The sequence below is a fragment of the Pholis gunnellus genome (assembly GCF_910591455.1).
Source record: "Pholis gunnellus genome assembly, chromosome: 20".
NCBI lineage: Eukaryota > Metazoa > Chordata > Actinopteri > Perciformes > Pholidae > Pholis > Pholis gunnellus.
In genome coordinates, this window is record NC_136547.1 from 5,533,519 (window position 1) to 5,556,217 (window position 22,699).

At 42.2% G+C, this 22,699-nt stretch overlaps 1 protein-coding gene across 1 annotated transcript in view; it reads right to left on the reverse strand.

Moving 5' to 3' along the window:
- LOC306712028 (sialic acid-binding Ig-like lectin 15) overlaps positions 1-20,035 on the reverse strand; it is a gene marked incomplete at both ends in the record, with an annotated part of 36,888 nt that extends 16,853 nt beyond the window's left edge. Inside the window, one exon of the mRNA XM_079181124.1 lies at positions 19,924-20,035. Within this exon, the coding sequence (XP_079037250.1) occupies positions 19,924-20,035 (112 nt within the window). The remainder of the gene's footprint in view (positions 1-19,923) is intronic.
- Positions 20,036-22,699: the final 2,664 nt, after the last annotated feature.

Genomic DNA, 22,699 nt, shown 5'->3' on the forward strand with positions numbered 1-22,699 from the left:
CGGTCCATTACAACTCTGTCCATGGCTGAGGGTCCATCCCCCGTGGTTAACCAACTACGTGTCAGGCGCACAAGGGTTGCAACCTGCGGCCGCACTGGGGCCGTGGCGTCATAGGTCCAGGAGTGGAACTGTTGGGCCCTTGTCTGGAGGTTGTGACCGTAATGGGCTAAAATGGCTGCCTTCAATGCCTCATAATTATCCACTTCTCTAGGGGAGAGGTCCCGACAGGCTTTTTGCGCTTCACCCGTTAAAAAAGGGGCTAGGATCCCCGCCCACTCTGCTTTAGGCCACCGCTCCCTCCCAGCAGTTCTCTCGAAAACCTCTAGGTAGGCCTCAATGTCATCTTCACCAGTCTGTTTGGTGAGCACTTTACTGGGTTCCGTGGGCCTCTCAGGTTTCATCAGATGCTGGCCCAGAGTAGTCATTGCGTCCTGTAATGCGCACAGACTCTGGGCCTGCTGGGTTTGGGTGTGTATGAGCTGTGCTACTGCGTTCTCCATAGCACGGCGTGTCTCTCTCTCTGAGTACCTATTTTATTCTCAATCTTTAGCGACGGATCGCGATGCCCACATTCTCCACCAAATGTGGCAACCCGGGGGACGTGGAGGGAAGATTGAGAGCTAAAGCAGGTGACTCAGAGACAGTAACCATTTAACAAAAAGTGTCCTTTAATAAACAGGCAGGGGTAAAGGGGTCAAACTCAACAAAAAGGTTCCTCCCGGTCGGGGTCTTTGGCCTTTCGTCTACACCCCGTGGGAGACGATTCCTGTGTGGGCAGAGCAGAGGAGAGAGGTGAGTCCGCTGAGTTTACCTCTTGTCTGCTGCAGCTCCTCTCCAGAGGTTCCTTCTTCTGCCCAGTCTGTTCTCTCCCCGCTGCTGCTCAGCCCTGTGAACATATACTCCCTCTAATCAGCTCATGCGCTGCAGGTGTGACCATTGCCACGTGCCTAGTGGCTGCAGCACCTGCACTGGGTAGTACACTCCCTCGATCACCTCCCCCAACCTGAGGTTGGGGATCCGCCTCCTGGGCTGTGTCTGCTCAGTTTTTCCCCCTGGTTTGCCACAGTGTCTAAAAAAAAGAGTGTAAATGAGACGACTAAACGTCCTCACAGAACACTAGTCCTCCCTTAGCTCAGTGGAGGAGACGTGAAGTCATGTGACCGTGGTGGAGTTTCTCAGACACAAGCTGCAATCATTAGGAAAACACATGAAAACTCGTACCCACTAATTGAACACCAGTCGGTCTGAGCCGTTGCTCTACAAACAGAATAGTTTTCACCCAATGAGCCAAATTCTGCAACAAGTGAGTAAGCAATCCTTACAGACTGTAGAGTTTATGTTGCCTTTTACTGCAAATTGCAGTTGCTGCTCTTAAAACGGTTGTTTTTATTCTCTGTGCCATGTTAAGTAGAGTTCATTATTCTCTTTCTTCTTTGTCTCCGATCACTTCAAACGTGCAAGAGACCAAAATGTAGATTTAAGTGCTGTTACAGTATATTGGTGCTTTCTGCTTTGTGGCCAAACATCACTGAGATGTGACTTTCAGGAAAAAGCTTAACCACAGACGGACACAGATTGTAAATGTATGAGATATATTTTATTCATCTTTTATTTCAATGTGGAAAGAAGCTTCATATTCCAACCTTACTAATTCACGGAGGTGTGTGTTTGATCGGACCAACTGAAATATCCTCTGAAATCATTTCAACTTGGCTTCAAAGACAAAGAAGAACCTGCTGGTTCAAAACTACATCAGAGAGCGTGGTACTGAGGAAATACACCAAACTTTAGAATCCATCAGATGCAATTAAAAGGGATCATTTTAAATGCTAACGAATTATTAAAGAGAGGTCGTTTTATCTGTAATTCCCTGTAATCGAAGAGAGTCAGAGCACCCTTTCCAGTGCTTACTTCTATATACATGAAGTAAACTTCATGTATATAGAACTTTCAAAAGAGGAGTTATAGAGAAGTAGAAGAGATGGACAGCAAAAAACACAAAATATGAACTTATAAGATCATAAAAAAGCCAAATAAAACTGCTGAGATTTGGGACAGAGCTCAATATTTGAAGAAAAGTACAGATTCTATAATGTTTACAGTGTTCACCATCTTAGCTTAGCGTGTTAGCATGCTAAAATTTGCACTAAACAAAGTTCAGTTGATGCAGATGCAAATGTCGACAGTTTTTCAGGTTTTTGGTCATAACCCAAAATATCACACAATAAAATCTTTCAAATTAAAATGTTTTGTGGCGACCACCCATAGACTGTATATAAGAAGTGGACATAGTCATCGTGACGTCACCCATTGGTTTGTGAACTGAACCGTAAGCCTCAAGTTCGACGATTCGATTAACGACGAGGCCTTCTTGGATTACGGCCGTCGCAATGGTTTCGTTTTTGCAACCAATGAACAGAAGTTACTGTATTCTGAATGTGGACGAGTGACGTAGAGATTTAATGATTTCCTACAAAATGACGGCGCATTCAGCCTGGACCAAAAGTGGTGGACTGACGGAGCCATGTGTGGTTAACAATACAGATGCTAACAGCTGTCCTTATCTATGAACACATGAAGAAAAGAAGAAGAAGAAGAAGAAAAGAAGAAGTCGACCTCGGGTGTTTTAACCGCAGGATCCGTTGGTACTGATTGTTGCTTCTGAGCTCCTAGACTGATTACTCCCATTCAGAAAGCAGAGCACAGCTTTTAAAAAAATCTTTATTGCCTGCGATAAACTCAATCTCACGTCAGAGTGTATCCAATTATACAGCCTCGCAGGCCGCATTCAGAACAAGGTCACCTTAACTCCTATCTCCTCCTCATCGAAAGGAGGTTGAAAGGGGGATTTGATTGGGTGATAGCGGCTGAGTCGGAAGACATATCAGCTGCAATTTCATCAGCAACCCTCCTTTTCCATCTTTCTGGAGAGAAATGCTTTGTGGGTAAAGACGGGAGGCCAATATGAGTGAGAAGTGAAGGTTGTCGGGTGGTCAGTTAAGGGATGAGTCAGCAGATGCTTTATCACTTTATCACTTTTCAGTCCGTTTGTGAGTTTTCTACTTAAACAAAATATAGAAATTATAGCAACCAGTGTCCTCATCAATGAGAGGCTACTTTCTGTCTTATTGAGGGTCACGTGGCACTCTTTGAAAAGTGATGATTTAGTGAGACATTACTCTTTATCCTCTTATCGTCCTCTGATCTTGAAGGGGATGGAAGGTGGTGGAAAGTACTTTCTTTTGTTGCAGGGCTGGAACTCCTGGCAGCAGGTTAGTCAGGAGAGTATTATTAGTAATAAAGGATTGTTTAAGGGTTTTTCTAGCTTTTAAAATAATAATAATACAAAGTACTGAAAGACACTACATGGTACAAAACAAACAAACAAAGAGTAAAAGCAATAACAATACAAACAAGGCAGATAAATGACATAACAGTAAAACAAACTAGAAAATTTCGCAAGAAATTTTGACAGTGTGGCTTCTACTGCCCGAAGACGTCGCAATATACACACACGCCGATGTTACCGGTAGTGTCGTTCAGGTTCAATTGAGATAGTGCTACTCTCTTTTCTGCATTTTAGATTCATACTCTTGGATTGACAGTCCACAAATGGCTCCCGTCATTTCTGTACTGGACATATACATCTTTGTTTGAGAAGCCTTTGGAAATGATGCTGCTCAGCCAATCAAATATGGGTATTCTCTGTCTGTCTGTGTCTCACTCTCTCTCTGTCTGTCTCTCTACGCACACGACATGGAGGGATTGTTAGACCTCCTGTCTGTCTGCCTGTCTGTCTCTCTCTCCCACTCACTCAGTCCATCTAACTGTCTGTCTGCCTGCCTGTCTGTCTCTCTCTCACACTCACTCAGTCCATTTAACTGTCTATCTGCCTGTCTGTCTCTCTCCCCCACTCACTCAGTCCATCTAACTGTCTGTCTGGCTGTCTGTCTCTCTCTCACACTCACTCAGTCATCTAACTGTCTGTCTGCCTGTCTGTCTCTCTCTCACATTCACTCAGTCCATCTAACTGTCTGTCTGCCTGTCTGTTCTCCATGAACAGGCTGCTGGCACACAGGTGCACATACACTTATCTCTATCTCTCTGTGTGCATCTCTCTCATTCAGTCATTCAGGTCTTGGATACTTTTAGAGGACGCCCCCACACACACTTATTCTAACGCTACTAATACTTCTACTACTTATAATACTTCTACTACAACTACAACTTCAACTACTACTACAACACATATCGCTACTGCTGACATTTTTTAAGCCACAGAAACCATTCAAATATTAAAATGTTCAGCTCTTTCAGGAGAGGAGTGATGTGACTTTTCATATTTGTAAGCTTTAAACTTTGAATTATTCAGCTTTTTGCAATCTTTTTTTAATTGGATATCTATGGAGAAAATCTTCAAATCCTCTTAAACTTCTTCAACTTTGAAAGCCTTCTTCTTTCTCATACTTTCAGCTACGGACACCATAGTTAAACATTTCAACTAGAAGGGTTTTCAGCAGTGCAGTTTAATTAAATGCTTTCAGGCTACAACATTTTTCAGGCAGGTAGTCTCCCATTTCTGTATTTTCAGCAATTTGTAATCTTTAAACTTTTTGAATTATTAAGCTTTTTGCAATTCTTTTTTTGAATTGTATATCTATTTTCAGCAATCTTTTTGCAATTCATTTCAGCTTTCAACTACTACTACAACAAATATCACTACTGCTGACATTTTTTAAACCACAGAAACCGTTCAAATATTAAAATGTTCAGCTCTTTCAGGAGAGGGGTGATGCTAACTTTTCATATTTGCAATCTTTAAACCTTTTGAATTATTAAGCTTTTTGCAATTTTTTTTTTAATTGGATATCTATTTTCAGCAATGTTTTTGCAATTCATTTCAGTGTTCAGCATTCCAACGCATTTTCAGCAGGAAATGCATTTTCTAGTTTTTTCAGAAACGTAGAAATTACAATCTGTTCTGACACGTTGTTCTCACTTTGTGCTGAATAAAAACTAGACTTTTCTATATTTTGTATATATATTATATATTTTAAAGATATATATCAACAGTGCATGACTTGGAAGATTAATGTAGAAAAATGTGTGATATGAAGTTAAACCTACAACTGTTTAGTTCAGCTTTATTATCAATAATTATTTCTCACTTTGTACTGAATCAAAACGAGACGTTTTATATTATGAATGATCACTGTCGGTGAAGTATGAGGACTGGCTTGGTTTGTTGCTACAACTGAAGGTTTTACTTTGAATGATAATAATTGATATTTCTAAGTTTGCAGAAGTTGTGATCTTTATCTATGTTAAACCTTTAGCATTCCTCATTTAAACTAATAATAACAGAAAGCTGCAGGCAAACTGCAAAACAAATAATAAAAATGAGAAAAGTGTCTGATGAGAAAATTGTGTTAAAAATCCCACAAATCCACTGAGATCTCAAATATGAAGGAATCTGTTTGATGCTAATTGTTGTGGACTCAAATGATCTGATCTGATGACGGCAGAGATTGATGGACTTTATTTAACTTTGAGAAGCGCAGGAGTTGGTGGTGAACGTGGAGGATGAGGAGGAGGAGGAAGAGGCATCTCTGATGCTCAGATCTTGCAGAAAGAATTCATCCGTTGGGTCTTGAGGTGAGGCGTAGGTGTAGATGGAAGCTACTGGTCGCTGGCGAAGGCTGCAGGATGGAATTGGAAGAGGATGAAGGTGGAGCAGGAGTCTGGAGATGTTTACCAGAATCAACAGGTGGAGGCCAGGGCTGTAGACTGCTGGAGGAGGCTGTAGGTGGAGGTTCTAGCTGCAGCTGTCTGCCAGAATTTAGGATACAGTTGACTGCCAGCAACCTGCAGGTGGAGGTGGCAAATGCAGGTTGCTGGCAGAGGCTTTAGGTGGAGGTTCTAGTTATAGCATACGACCAGAATGTACAGGTGGAGGCGGCTGCACATTCTGGCAGAAGGATGCTGAACCTTAGGTGGAGGCGGCAAATGTAGGTTGCTGGCAGAGGCTTAGGATACAGTTGACTGACAGCAACCTGCAGGTGGAGGCGGCAAATGTAGGTTGCTGGCAGAGGCTTTAGATGGAGATTTAGGTTACAACTGTCTGCCAGAATGTGCAGGTGGAGGAGGCTGTAGATTCTGACAGAAAAAGCTGCAACCTGATCCTTAGGTGGAGGCGGAGGCTTTGGTTGCTGGAGGAGGCTAGAGATGGAAGTTAAGGTTACAACTGTCTGCCAGAATCTGCAGGTGGAGGTGGCAAGTGCTGGTTGCTGGCAGAGGCTGAAGGTGGAGGTTTGACCTCAGCTGTCGACCAGGATCTGCAGAGGGAGGCGGCACGTGCAGGTTGCTGAAAGAGGCTGTAGGTGGAGGTCTAGGTTACAATTCTGCCAGAATGTGCAGTTGGAGGAGGCTGCAGATTCCGGAAGGCTGCAACATGAACTTTAGGTGGAGGCCGAAGGCAGAGATTTAGGATACAGTTGACTGCCAGCAACCTGCAGGTGGAGGCGGCAAATGTAGGTTGCTGGCAGAGGCTTTAGATGGAGATTTAGGTTATAACTGTCTGCCAGAATGTGCAGGTGGAGGAGGAAGTATAATCTGGCAGAAAAAGCTGCAATCTGATCCTCAGGTGGAGGCGGAGGCTTTGGTTGCTGGAGGAGGCTAGAGATGGAAGTTAAGGTTACAACTGTCTGCCAGCAACCTGCAGCTGGAGGCGGCAAATGTAGGTTGCTGGCAGAGGCTTTAGGTGGATGTTTGACCTAAGCTGTCAGTCGGAATCTGCAGGCGGAGGCAGCACATGCAGGTTGCTGGCAGAGGCTGTAGGTGGAGATTTAGGTTACAACTGTCTGCCAGAATGTGCAGGTGGAGGAGGCTGTAGATTCTGGCAGAAGAATGTAACCTGATCCTTAGGTGGAGGCAGCGGCCTTGGTTGCTGGAGGAGGCTAGAGTTGGAGGTTAAGGTTACAACTGTCTGCCAGAATTTGCAGGTGGAGGCGGAAAATGCAGGTCGCTGGCAGAGGCTCATTATTTTGTTTTAGCACTCTGGTTCTTTCGAAGTGTCCACAAAATAATGCGGAGGTTGAACACCTACCCCGTATGAGACGTCCACATGCACCCGTCTGTCTTTGTCTACCGTCTCTGTTGACGTGGGACGGTCCAGTCTCTCCCAGAGCTTCTGCTTGATGAGACGTCCCAGTTTTATTTTTGTTTCCTTCTCCTCTTCTGGGGAGGGTCTCCAGTAGCAGCAGAGCACCGGCGCTTGCGGGTCAAAGTCTGCACCTGGTGAGCAACACATTAGAGGATGTCAAACTAAAACCTGTATAATAATCTCTGGAGTATTTACATTGTGACTTATTTAATAATAATAACAATAATACATTTTATTTATTGAGCGCTTTTCATGATTGTCAAAGACACTTTACATTAAAATCATCATAAAAAAGAAAGCTATACACTAACATTTTAAAACACATAATATTGGTCACACATTATTGAATATGAGGATCTAAATGTGTTACCTGGTCATCCCTGCAGCATGGACACTGTCTGCGAGTGGAGACTCTCCTTCCTCTCTGGTTGTCCTGGAGGTGGACGGGAACATCACACTGCAACGACACACACTCATGTTATAATGAGGCTTCACTAGTACAGTCAAAGAAACATCTGGCAATAGATAAAGTGAATAATAACATTTATTGTCACAAACATAATGAGCCTATCAGTCCATTCAACCCTTGAAAGAGTTCATGGAGGCCAGATTAAGTTAGCAAGAGGCCCCAGGGCTACAATGAGCTACTCCCCCTATTGACCCCTGATCCTCACACTCTTACACAGTGTGGATTTCTGTGCTTTATTTGAGCTGGTTTCAGATTTGCTAGTAGCCTGATTAACATGATTACAGGAATATTTAGCATATTCTCATAAAACTGAAAGAGTGAAGGAGTTAAAACCTCCTCAAAGACAGAACCTCGAGGTCTGATAACAAAGCAGGACCCTCCTTATATATATCTAGTATTTCCATACTGTAGGAAAATCTAATTATAATATATTAAAAATATAAAAGTTCAAGTACTTTATAGTTGAGAGCCTACTTTTAATAGGCTATATTTAAACATCCAATATAAATGTGTTCGCTTGGAGCTGGTTGATATGAATTTGTGATAAGAATTATTTGATAAAAGACATATAATAATATGATAAAACATTATAGTAAGTCAGGCAGTGATTTGAATGTATTTATAATGACTAGATGAACTGAGTCGGTACAGTACTGTCGTCTACCTGATCCATTAGCCAGTGTGTATCATTACAGTAAAAAACAGCATCTTCTACAATGTTTATAATGATGATATGAATCATATTTATGATAATATGAATTAGTTTTATTAGTTTTTTGTTTCAGTGAGGGAGTGTTCATGGCAGAGCCGATCGAAGTTTAGCTAGCTTAAAACTTATCTTTTAAGCTAGCTAAACGTTATCTTAGCTAACGTTTTAAACGTCTCGACACTAAAACACATAAAAACCACTCAAAGTGTTTAAATCTCACGTTTTCCATAGTGGAAGTCAGTTGTGTTTCTTCTTTCAGTCTCTGTGAGTCTGTAGTTGTTCTCGGGATGTACCAAATCGTCTGTAGAAGTGAAACTTTGCAACAAATCGTCGAGAAAGTTGAGAAAACACTGTTTCTTGACCATCTGAGGCGTTGTTTATGTTTAAATGATCATCGTATATGAATGATGCACTGAGATGTAACCTAGCAACGATGGAATCTTTCACATCCATTTTGTTTTCACAGTCATGTCTATATATAATTAATTGTTTAATATTTACATATTATGTATACATATTTAAATACTATATTCGTTTTTATGAGAGTATTTTATTATTGTTATCCTGTTTCTTTATTCTTCCTTATATTATATTTCTTTCGTACGTTTTTTCAAAGGCTTCTGCTCCTTCATATTTTAAGCTACAGAAACCGTTCAAATATCAAAATGTTCAGCTCGTTAAGGACACGTGTGCTATGTCTCTTCATATTTCTAATCTTTAAACCTTTTGAATTATTAAGCTTTTTGCAATTTTTTGTTTGAATTGGATATTTATTTTCAGCAAAGTTTTTGCAATTCATTTCAGCTTTCAGCATTCCAACGCATTTTCAGCAGGAAATGCATTTTCTAGTTATTAAGCCCGCAGGATTACAGTCAGTGTGCTTTGGCACAGGCAGTTTTACTGCCTTTGTGCCACAAAGCCACACTGAACTACAGTTTTTTTCAATTGCTAACAAGCAGTGTTCAACACTGAAACCACATGTTCAAAACTCTTCATACAGTCTGCATTACCAAGATTCATTTTGGCCAAACAGTTAATCTAACCTCCAAAACTCACTCAGACCAACAAAACACTTCATACATGTCTCAAAATAAGCTCGTTCCACCAATCGCTGGCAACAAATTCTCATTCAGAAAACATGCATGTCACTCAGAACACACTGACTTAAAAAACACTAGCAACAGGGAGCATTACATAAATTATGAAAAATGTGGTGATTAAATGCATTTTGTCTGAAAGCAATGAAAAATGATTCACAGTTAGGTCCGTATACACTAGTGTGTCGCTGAATGTGTGAACAGTTTTGAAAATGTGGTATCAGTATTGAACACTGCTTGTTAGCAATTGAAAAAAACTGTAAAAGAAAACAAGAATAATCAATAGCTGGTAAAGTTTTTATAAAATATGTCAACAATTTAGCTGCAGGAGTATTGAACTCTTGAAAAGTTGAATTTTTAAACAATAAAGTAGTAACAGTAATAATAGTTGTTTTGTTTCTCTTTACAGTTGTTTGTGTCTCTTTGTAGTTGTTTTGTGTCTCTTTGAAGTTGTTTTGTTTCTCTTTGTAGCTCTTTGTTTCTCTTTGTAGTTGTATTGTTTCTGTTTTGTGTCTCTCTGTAGTTGTTTTGTTTCTCTTCGTGGCTCTTTGTGTCTCTATGTAGCTGTTTCGTTTCTGTTTTGTGTCTCTTTGTAGCTGTTTCGTTTCTGTTTTGTGTCTCTTTGTAGCTGTTTCGTTTCTGTTTTGTGTCTCTTTGTAGCTGTTTCGTTTCTGTTTTGTGTCTCTATGTAGCTGTTTCGTTTCTGTTTTGTGTCTCTTTGTAGCTGTTTTGTTTCTGTTTTGTGTCTCTTTGTAGTCGTTGTTGTAATTGCAGAAATCTGTAAACCGGCACCACTTTGGAGTAAGGATTCCCTTTGGATGATACATTGTTTATGTAATTATGATAAAAGGTAAAAAACGTTTGTACAGACTAAAATGTGTTTTAGTCGCTGAAGAATGAACGTCATTGAAATAACACTTTATACACCAAGTTTACATTCACGTTCAGGCCTCAACAACAAACATCATTGTGTTTGTGCCAAGATACAAAGTGTTTAAAACGTATACTGTTGTGGGAAAAAAAAACTCCGGCTCCTCTCCTGAAGTCTGATAACAATGAACACACAACATGAGCTCAGAAAACAAAGAGGACCAGCGATTCACTCAAGGTCATCCTCTTCCCTCAGGTCCGGCTGACTGTAAATCACTCCCTGATACGAGCGCCAGCCAAAATGCTTAAAATGTAAATGTCCCCATCATGGTGGCTGAACCCAGTGCCAGGCCTGCGGGGGCCGATCAGTCTGCGGGCCGAGGCAGCGGCGGAGTGGAATTGGCAGGGAGCAGATGGGGGACGGAGTGGATCCCTCTGATGAGCCACTGAGAGAGGTTCACTGATTACACTAATTTAACGGATGAGTTTACAGTTTTTTTCAATTGCTAACAAGCAGTGTTCAATACTGAAACCACGTGTTCAAAACTCTTCACACAGTCTGCATTACCAAGATTCATTTTGGCCAAACAGTTAATCTAACCTCCAAAACTCACTCAGACCAACAAAACACTTCATACACGTCTCAAAATAAGCTCGTTCCACCGATCACTGGCAACAAATTCTCATTCAGAAAACATGCATGTCACTCAGAACACACTGACCTAAAAAACACCAGCAACAGGGAGCATTACATAAATCATGAACTTTTATTTAGTTAGAATGAATTTTCACATAAACAGTATTTCAATATAGAATAACAGATTTTTAATTTATTGAATGTACTAAAGCAGTGGTCCCCAAACTACGGCCCGCGGGCCGGATGCGGCCCGCCTCCACATTTGGTCCGGCCCCCTGAACAATACCAGAGACGCATTATGATTTTTTTTCAGTCTGCACAATTAATCGAATTTTAATCGCGATCACGATTTTGGCTGCCACGATTAAATGAGCATGATCGTCTGCGATATTAACGTTTAAAATACGTGCTCTGCTACATATCAAATCAAACGCTTCCTGAATCAGCCAACCACCAGGGGGCGAACGAGATGAGAGCTGTCATGCGCGCACCCTGTAGAAGTAGAAGAGTAGAAGAAGTAGAAGAGCAGAGAGACGGGAGCTTGAAGGACGAGTACTTGTGCTTAATTTATTTACACGCCGGCATGTCATGTCTGTCACTACATGGTCGCGCGTTTTCAATTCCCCTGCTCTCTGTATCGCGCAGGGCGGTGTTCCGCCCCGATTAAACGATGGTCAAACGATATGTTCAGTGATGTGGCCCTCACAGGAAAAAGTTTGGGGACCCCTGTACTAAAGCATACGTATGTAACAAGAATGAATCAGAAATATATATATATTTTTAATATAGTACTTCATTTGTGAAAATACTGTAAATAGGTGACAAAAGAAAAAAAAAATCCTGAAATTCCAGGGCAAAAAAAGAAAAAGTCAACAACACGTGTAGTCTAATCACTCATTGTGAAGTTCTGTGATGGTTCTAGTCCTCCCTCTCTCTTGGATTAGGCCACATGTTCTCATCAACATCACATCTGATGTCTTCTCTGGCAATGCATCTTGGAAAGTATCTTTAGGAATGTCTAACCCAACCCTGGCAGTGTTCAGGAGAAATGTCTCCACACTCCGCATTCATTACCTCCAGTAAAGTCATCTGATCATGTGGATGGTGGTCATAAACCTTCCACCTCCATGCAGAGAAAACTCCTCCTATTGTACTGTAATATGTATCATCTCACCTGTTGTTTTGCCGGAAAATTTGTATTATTGACGCAACTGTTGAGCGGGGCAGATTAGGTTGCACCCTTAGACCGGCCTCTCTCAAAATGAGACCGTGGTTTACAACATGGTCAATAATTGTGGCCCTTATTTCATCCGATATCACCGCTCTTGGTCTTCCTCTCCTTTGTCCTCCACGCACTCTCCCTCGTACCACTCCTCTTTCCCCACCAACCTGTCTTCTGTGATCCATATTTCCAAACAAAATCACTTCCAAGCTACCGGTAATTAGACTAAAACAAGACACCTGGGCTGGCTTTGAGCTGAAATTGCAATTAGCTTGGAATGATTATTATTTCATTTTCATTCATTTTCTATATTTCAAAATAATTACTGCAGAAATGTTTGAAATTTGCCATCATTCTGATTTGAATGTGCTTTTATCAGTTTTGAAAGCAGTGTGTTAGCATATGAAAAATGTCCTGCAAATACATAGTTTTTTGCAGTTTGTGGAGTATGAATGACAAAAGTGTTTGTGAATTTTGAAAAATGTGGTGATTGAATGCATTTTGTCTGAAAGCAATGAAAAATGATTCACAGTTTGGTCCGTAGACACTTGTGTTTCGCTGAACGTGTGAAGAGTTTTGAACATGTGGTTTCAGTATTGAACACTGCTTGTTAGCAATTGAAAAAAACTGTAATTTCAGTCTGATGGATTCCAGAAACAGGACGAATCATGGATTTTATAGTTAGTGTTCTTTTGTGTGTGTGTGTGTGTGTGTGTGTGCAGCTGCCTGACTGTTTCCTTTTTCATCTCCTCATATTTACTGTTGTTCTGACCTCGTGTTTTATCAACGTTTTAAACAAAGGAGAGTAACTGCAGCTGCAGAACTTGGAGCAAAACGACCTCCGACATGAACTCAAACACACCCGACGTCACAGCAACGTTGAATTACCTTCATCTTTTACTTTATGTAGCGTTTTATGGAGAGTTTGTGTTGTGAGGCTGCAAAGAACGTTGGAGCTGCTGTTCCCATTTCCATTCAGTTGATTTGTGCGTTTTTGTTAGCTTGCGGTACTTAATTATTCCTCCGGTCTTTTTTAACACGATTCCCACGGATCATTGAAATCTCTTGAGAAAACCTCTCATTTTACTGCAGCAGGGTCTGACAGTCTGCCCCTCTCAGTCCTGGTTCTGGTTCTCCCGTGCCTCCCTTCCCTCCAGCGGGTGCAGCAATACGTCCTGGGTCTCCAGCAGCGTGGTGTCGGTGTTGGCTCCCAGAGAGGAGAAGCTCTGCTCCCGGAGGAGGAGGAGGAGGAGACGACGCTGCTGCTGCTGCCGGGAGCTGAGCTCTCCTCCTCCTTCTGGAGCTCCGGACCTGGGTCTGTCCACGGTGGAGCGGTCTCTGCTGGAGGATCTGGGTCTGTCCACGGTGGAGCGGTCTCTGCTGGAGGATCTGGGTCTGTCCACGGTGGAGCGGTCTCTGCTGGAGGATCTGGGTCTGTCCACATTGGACCAACGAAGAAGAAAATATGAAAGAGCCTTTATTATAATGGCTTAATCATGAGAACAGCTACTGTGGGTCTTTCTTCAGGGCATTTAGACCCTATCATACATTCAGAGTCACACGAATATCAAAACGAAAGTAGCAGCATGTGTAATATGTGAATGACCACTTGAAACTGATGCAATTAAACCCTCCGGATTGCCAGAAATAACACTGTTCACGAGTCCTCAGCGGTGGCTCCGACCCTGTTTGACATCATTATGTAATTCTCAGTATGTTGTTATTATGTTGCATGAGTGCGTGATTTTCCCGTCGGTTTGTAATAACTTCTTGGCAGCTTTGATCAGCTCACTGCTGCTGCTGGACCTAAAAAAAGAGGATGAGATGATTGGAGAAACGGTCGTCATGACCCTTTCAACATGAAACCAGCGACTTATACCAGTGACATTGACCCACAAAACAACACCTGAATCCTCCAGAGTCTGCATTTAGATCAAATGCATCATAAGTCTTCCTTTACGAAACATCTCTTTAAAGGACGTTTTCTCTAAATGAGTTTGTTCTCAGACTCTGATCCAGAAATCTCCACTTCAGCAGCTCATACACCAAACTTTACACTTTCATTCCTCTCTATGTTCTGAAGGTTAACACAGAGGGGTTTGTTCACACATCACTCAGAGGCTTATTTATACTACATTTAATAATAACAACATGGAGAAAACGGACTTGTTTTTATAGCTGTTGACAATGTTTTCTGATTTATGGAGTGATAAAAACAGATATCCCAAATTCCCTCTGTAAAACCGTTTAATATGTCAACAACATGAAACATGTTGCACATATGAGTATGAGTCAACAATATTGTACGCAAAATGTTACTGTGCCTGTGTTTTTACGACTGTTACAGGTAAAACTTAAATGTCAGGACTATCCTAGACAAAATAATTGTGATTAAATATGCTTAAAACCTTTTTTTAAGAAAACAAATGTTTTTGTTGCATCAAAGAAGAACATCCTTAAACTAAATATGAATTCCAAGGCCCCCCGCATAAATAAAGCAACAGCAACATTGTGTGATTCTGTTGTTATTTACATGATAATTGCTGTATTTAAGTCTAGTATTCACTTCTCCACCATGATAGTGAGCTACACAGCTTTTTCAAGCAAATTATCCCGATTACGGATATTCACCACGATCAACTTTTCCATATCGCTCCATCCCTAAATTTGGATTTGACCATTTGAATTGTTTGTTAAAGCACTAGACAGCCTTCCAGAGACAACAGAGAGCTTCTACAACACTCTTTCTGTCTTCCCTTCCAGACTGATCAGCTCATCTGAGTGGAAACAAAGTAAGAATCATCTCACAGCTTCTGAGCAAACTTCTGACAAATTGCTCAACTTGATTTACCAGTTGCCCTGGTAACATGCACGCTCACTTTCCACTCGACACACATTACACTTCCACTTGGCACATACTTTACATTAGAGAGAGACACAAGTGTGTGAGTGGTGGGGGGAGGATTGTGGGAGAGAAATCATGTGAGAGACGGATAAAGCTCTGCAGAGAACACATCACTTCTTCTGAGGATGCGGCTTGTCACTGCGTATCACCCAGACAGACGAGCAGCAAGTACAAAAGGCAATTAGAAGCTCCCGTGGAGGCACAGCACACACTGTGTAAAAGAGGGGAGGACATCGGGGGAGACAGGGGGAGACGGGGGAGACGGGGGATGTTGCATCCTTTGAAAAGTCTGATCCAAGCAGGAGAAAAAAAACTCAATCACCTTTATTTACTCGCTTAAGAAAAGTGAAAGCACTCGGATCTGATGCTTCAAATTGTGCAGAAGAAGAAAAACCCTAACCCTCTACCCCCCCCCCCCCCCCCCCCCCCCCCCCCCCCCCCCCCAATTACTCTCTTTCCGCCCTGAAGTGGTACCAGGTGGTTGATGTTTTTCTGCTTTATAAAGTGTGCCGGCTTTCATCTTTGTGAGTCTTTTGCTCCGTTCGATGGCTGACCTAATTTTTTCAGGAACGTAGACGCACTCTGGGTTTTTATCCCCCATTCATACGAGGCAACGAGGGAGGTGCATTGTGGGAGAAAAGGAGATCCAGGTTGACATGGCATGGAGAAAGGCCTTCGACCCGTGATTGACGGGATGCACGTTGACACGCTGTCCGTCTTCATCTGATCACGTACATGTTATCAACAAACACAGAAGAAGAAAAACTTAAAGTAAATCTAATTATGCTCAGATGGCAGGCAGGTAAAAAACATAAATATGTTGATAAAGCATAAAGAATAGCGCAGTTTTCATCTTAAAGGAATATTCAACTTGGATCTTAAAGGAACCATAAAGTAATCTTTGTCCCTTTCCTGCAAGAGAGTTTTGATTGAAAGATCAACACAAAGCATGAAGCTACATTTAGCAGCCAGTTAGCTTAGCTTAGCACAAAGACTGGAAACGTAGGGAAACAGCTAGCCTCTAAAAAGCTCACTGAAGAACAAGTAATATCTTGTTTGTTTAATTCCTACACAAACCGTCACTGTGAACTTTTAAAGCCGCTCTCCTCTCTTCTGTCAGCTGTCATTCAGTACGAACCGATGTAACCCTCCTCCACCCGATTCACCTCCGGCCTCCATCCTAGTCCTGCTCCTCATCCCATCAGTGGATCTTCAGCAACACCCTTCATCATCATCACCAGTGTCTGGACTCCAGGGTGTGTGTCAGAGTATAAAGCACAAAGAGATGGAGAGAGGACGTTTGAGACGAGGACATCTCACTCCAGAACTTACAATGTACCGATAGAACCGATAACTCAGGACCACATCGATACTTCCCGAGGTTCGGTACCTATGCATGACTTTGATCAATCAATATCTGGGTCACCCTAAAAGCCTTAAAAAAGGTTAAAAAAGAAAAGCTCCTGTATATGGCTGTCAGATGTGACGTATTGATCAAGAGAGTGACCGAGAGGTTGCATCCTGTGTGTTTATTTAGCGGACAGTGAGGAGGAGAGAAAACGTCCTCTGAATGCCAATGAAGCCGGTTGATGGTCAGATCGTTGTCACGCCGCTGATGACTGGCGGGCCCGACGAGCTGGCCCGAGCGGTGCATGCGGCTCCTTTAATTAATTTGCCGGCGGCTCGGGGGCCACACCTGGACGGACGTCCACCGAGAGCAGAGCTGCTCGCGCCTCGTCCTGAAACAAAGAGTGAGAGCGAAGCCTCCGACAGAATTAAGGGAATTTTATTCTATTTATTACACGGTTTGTTGGTTTCTGCAGAGCAATTTGTCTGCGAGTGAGGAAGGAAATGTACAGCACTTAACTGAGCCAAAGGTTAGCTTTAACCCCCCACCCTGGAAAAGGGTGTGCATTAGAAGCAGCGCGGCGCGTCCCATGGGCTGCAGCCAGATTTAAACCCCAAAAAGTCAACATTAGCATTTCAGAGGGCTATCTGTTTCCATCAGCTAACTCTCCTATGAGTTTCCCCAAAACTCCCCAGGAGCCTGAAGCAGTATCAGGCATTAGACGGGCTCCGGGGGGGGGGGGGGGGTTGGTTGCCATTTCGGAGGCTCGATGCATCACAAATCTAAATTCATTATCCTCGATAATTAAAGCAAATATATCAAAGACCGCTTGTACTGCAGCGATACTGTCAGTCGACTCCGGAGGGACCGAGGCCTGCAAGCCCAGGTGGCTTCTAAGATATTCACCCACCCACACACACACATATGTAAATATAGCATCTTGTTAAATGCATCCTTAGGGTTCTCTTTATTAATTTAACCCCCAAAATACTGAGAGCCATCTCCGCGTGTACACGTCTCAGTCGTTTTCCTGCTAAATGTAATTGCCGCTGCTCTTATTTAGACTCTGGTCGCCACATTTAATTACAGTCTGATGGCGGTGAAATTATTTTTTTAAAGGAAAATCAGAGCTCCTTCACCAACAGAAGATCGTCATGTGACGCTGTCAGAGGAGCAGTGAGAGGGAGAATTGAGCTTCTCCTTTGAGGAACGTTGCAATAATCTCTTATATTATTTATCATTCTTGTGTATCAGATTGTGTTCAGAGTGCTTTATGTTTTAAACAATCTAAACATCACAAATATGAAGCCCTTGTATTTGGGTTGAGTGATAAACAGTTCAACTTTGTCCAAACGTGACTCTTTTTACAGAGGAAACACGTTGAAGTCTCTTTAGAGAGCTGTCTGAGCAGCTGCACACTGCAAGAAATATCAACCGCAAACAATTAAAATATCACTTTTAGTTTTACCGATGTCACTTCCTCTGATGTTCCTTTAGAGGAATTTAGAGTTTCTGCGTTGAGTCTGAATTTTCTTTCCGTGTTAATGTAGTTCGGTGTCGAGATGTTGTCACTGGACAAAGTCACGGTAAAATATTTAACTTATTTTAAAGAGAAAAAGCTTTAAATCTGCACGTGAAGTATATCAAACAAATGTTTTTCTATCCATTCATTTAAAGGGAATAACCACGACGATGTCACATGATTTGTTGAAAATGATACATAAAATAAAGATACATAATCTTGCAGTTTAATAACTTCTAAATTCTTCTTGGTAAGTTGCAGCTGGAGTCGCTGTTGAAGCACTTTGCCTCCTAAACTTTTAGTTCATAACTATCTCCGAGGATTAAATGAAGACAGCTACAACGCGCTTACATACAAATGCTTTTTATTTCTCTTAATGAATTAATCATTTCAGTGTATTTAATGGCTTCTTAATATATCACAACGACACTGGCCTCCTTGTGTAGATGTATGTTATAAAAAACATGGAGGATATAAAAGCAGTACTCTCTCTATGGGCAAAAGAAATGCAATAAATATGTTTGAAAGTAACACAATTCCCTCTGAAACTCCAATGAAGCTCCTCTTTTCTTTTTATTTGTGACTCTCTGTGCTCTTTTATATTGGTTTGGAGTCTTTGTTTAAATGTGCTGGTTATACTGAGGGTCTTATTTGTAGGGTTGCTAATAAAAGATTTTGCCCTTTGCCCCCCTATAAGGGCAGGGGGCAGCTCAGAGGAGAAGCGATATGTTTTTATGATACAGTAAAGACTTAAGAGGGACATTTGGTTTGACTAGACACAATTTGGTGACTTTGGGGACAAGAAAGGGGCTTTTAGGAAGACCAGAGGGGCAACTGGGTGACGAAAAGACCAACTGTGAAGACCAGAGGGGCTAAAAACTAAAAACACACTTGTGTGACCAGAGGGCCATTCGGATTGGTCCCTTGACCAATCAGAGGGGCAACTGGGTGACAGGAAAAGCACCGGTTTTATTCAACCGGAGGGGCTTTTCAATCAGCCACAGGGATGTTTTAACCAACCAGAGGGATGTTTAACCAACCAGAGGTGTTTTTAATCAGCCACAGGGACGTTTAAACCAACCAGAGGTGTCTTTAATCAGCCACAGGGATGTTTAAACCAACCAGAGTTGTTTTTAACCAACCAGAGGGATGTTTAAACCAACCAGAGGTGTTTTTAACCAACCAGAGGGACGTTTAAACCAACCAGAAGGATGTTTAAACCAACCAGAGGTGTTTTTAATCAGCCACAGGGATGTTTAAACCAACCAGAGTTGTTTTTAACCAACCAGAGGGATGTTTAAACCAACCAGAGGTGTTTTTAACCAACCAGAGGGACGTTTAAACCAACCAGAGGGACGTTTAAACCAACCAGAGGGACGTTTAAACCAACCAGAGGGACGTTTAAACCAACCAGAGGGACGTTTAAACCAACCAGAGGTGTTTTTAATCAACCAGAGGGACGTTTAAACCAACCAGAGGGATGTTTAAACCAACCAGAGGTGTTTTTAACCAACCAGAGGGATGTTTAAACCAACCAGAGGGGCATTCTAGCAACAAGAAAGGCACTTTGAGTAAACAAGGGAACATTTTTAGGCCAACAAGAGGCACACCTGGACCAACCACAGGGGCATTTCAGGGCCACATGGGTGACTAATTAGTGGGGCATTTGGGCAACCACAAGAAAAAAATTTCTTTTGCAGTGCAGTCAGAATGCAGCGGTGCAGCCAGACTCACCCCCCCCCCCCTCCAGCCTGTGGTGACATGGTTTTATCCTCAGTGTCACCTGAAGCCTGTAATGTGGGCGCACATTTTTTATCTTCTCCTCCTACAGTGAGAAGGCTTATCCACTCCCAGAGAGAGAGAGAGAGAGAGAGAGAGAGAGAGAGAGAGAGAGAGAGAGAGAGACACACACACACACACACACACACACACACACACACACACACACACACACACACACACACACACACACACACACACACACACACACAGAGAGAGAGAGAGAGAGAGAGAGAGAGAGAGAGAGAGAGAGAGAGAGAGAGAGAGAGAGAGAGTGGGAGGGCTTTTCTGTGTTTTCGCTTTGGTTTGAAACATCGGAAGAAAACAGCGAGCAGCCACGCCGCCCACTGAAACAAGGCGAAGCGCGCATCAACGATTTCGCAACCACCGCCGCCGCCGCTGCTGCTGCTGCTGCTGCCCCGATTAGAAATCCACGGAGGAGCGGAGGAGAGCAGACACCCGCAGACAGGCAGACATTCAGGGGAAGGACTGCTGCTGCTGCCATCCGACAGAGGAACTAACAAAAGGTGAGCTCCACCTTTCTCTAAAGACAAATTCCATTTATTGCATGGAGTCTGGCTGACGGAGCATTGAGGGGAACTAAAGTTATTTCCTATGTGAGGATTTATTTATTGTTGTGTTGCTTTGTTTGTCCGTGAGAGGTGGGAGCTGCATCTCTCTTGTTTGGCTTTGTCTGCACACTTCTGCATGTGCATCGGGGTCCAGTCAGTCGTGCACCGCGAACATGTAACGTTGATATGTGATTGTAGCGTTGATTTAATGGCATAAGAATTATTATTTTTTGGGAGTCATCTTGTGCATCTGTTTTTTGAAGAGGTTTTTAATGGACTTAAAGATTTGATTTAGTTTTATTCGCACTAATTTCGTCAGTGTTCGACAGAAATTCACAGTGCTTTATCTGAATCAATAGGCTCCCTTTGTTGCTTATCTCAATCCCTGTACCTTCACCGGACTGCTTACAGTGGGGGGGGTCTACTGTCACTGTGGCCCATTGTTACAGTGATTGTTTACAAACCAATAAAGTAAACTTCTAGATTTACCTCACTTCTTCATCCTTTGTGCTTTGGAGACACGTTGGCCCCTCCTTCCATTCTAAACTGGTGTTTTAGTTTTCAAATGTAAAGTTTTATTCATCAAAAAGCATCTTTCCTGTGAGCCACCTCCTGGTGTGGGAAGTGTGAGGCGATAATGAAATCTGTAAGGCTTGTTTTCCCCTCTTTCCAGTGTGTGTGTTTTCAGATGGAGAATTTGAATAGATAAGCGCTCCAGCTGAGCCACAGGGCATCCATGTTCTGCTTGAAGAAAGAGATTGTTGTTTCAGTTTTGTGAAATGCTTATAAAAAGGGAGTCGGATGAGAAGCATTTCCAGTAATCTAAATTTGAAGTTTGGTCACATTCTGAAAACGCTGCTTTCTTTTCTCATTACATTTGTATATAAATCTTCTTCCTCCATGAATTTAAAAACCTTGTAATCCCCACCCCTGCCTTTTTTCTTTTTTATAAACGCCTGATTTGCTGCTGCTGGACTTCATCCAACATTTAGGATGTGTTTCAACTCACGCTTCATTCCCGGGCTAACTTAATTGCCTGCAGGATTACTGTGTTAGAATGAGAGTTTATGTCCGTTTGATTTCTTGTCCTGCAGCCTGTAAACCTTCACGGCTTTGTGAGCTGTTTCCTCCTTGTCTGTAAAACCATTTCCTGCTCGTTTCTTTGGTCTCACACTGACGATGACATGCAGTAGATGGCAAGTGGTGTATGTATGAGCATTGAGTGTGTGTTTACAGCTGTGTAGATGGCAGCTTTTATTGACAACCATTGTGTAATTGTCAATGTGTTTGGTTTTCTTCATCACACACATCATTGTAAGGATATGCAACATATGAAGAAATCTGACTTCATTTTGACATATTTTTAAGATTGAACTGTGAGATTAAATAATGAAGCAGGATCCACTTTAAAGAAGCACTCCACCAATTTCACACATCAAGATCAATGTGCTCTTTGGGCAAGGTTAAATTGTGATTAAATAATGGACAATGCTTTGCCTTTAAAACCTGCATTCTCTTTAGTGTCCACCAGGGGGCGACTCCTCTGGTTGTATAGAAGTCTATGAGAAAATGACTCTACTTCTCTCTTGATTTATTACCTCAGTAAACATTGTAAACATGAGTTTATGGTCTCAATCTCTAGTTTCAAGTCTTCTTCAATACAGTATGATGTTCATTTAGTAAATGATGGTCCATTTAGAGTCAAACAGACCATAAAGCAGGGTATGCTTTAGGGCGGGGCTACATGGTGATTGACAGGTCTCTACCAGAGACAGCGTTTCTATGTCACTCCTCCTCGGTCCAAATATAGTCACTTCCGTTGACTGGTTGCTAAAAAACCCAAGATGGCGACGACTAAAACGACATATTCAAGGCTCTGAAACACGAGTGACGTCCACTTCTCATAGACAATGGTTGCAACCCTTGATTAGATGTGGCCTTTTTGAGGTTTTCAGTCAAGCCTCTGTCACTCTAATCCAGTGTGAAACAACTGATTGATGTCAGTATGTGCATGGCGTTTACTGTGTTTGTCACGTGCGTTAACTGAACAGGGATCAGTGTTGGTGACTCAGGAGGAGACAACGTAGTAGAAGAGGAGGTACAAGCATGTTGCAGGAACAAGAAGAATAAGGAGAAGCAGGATGCAATAGTTCAGTCTAATCCACACAGTGCACATCTACACTTTATATTCTGTGGATCAGGTTTACATTGCTGCATTTTTGCTGTGGTAAAGTTCACATGTGCACCGGACGATTATATCCAAACAACGGTCACATGAGTTGCTTGTTTATTGGACGGAGTTGTGGTAACATGTCAACCTGCCAGGTAAAAAGAGAAAGAAGACGGGCAGTAAAAACAAATTGCACTTTGCACTTCTAAGTGAAACGTGATGGATTTGACTCGGGGG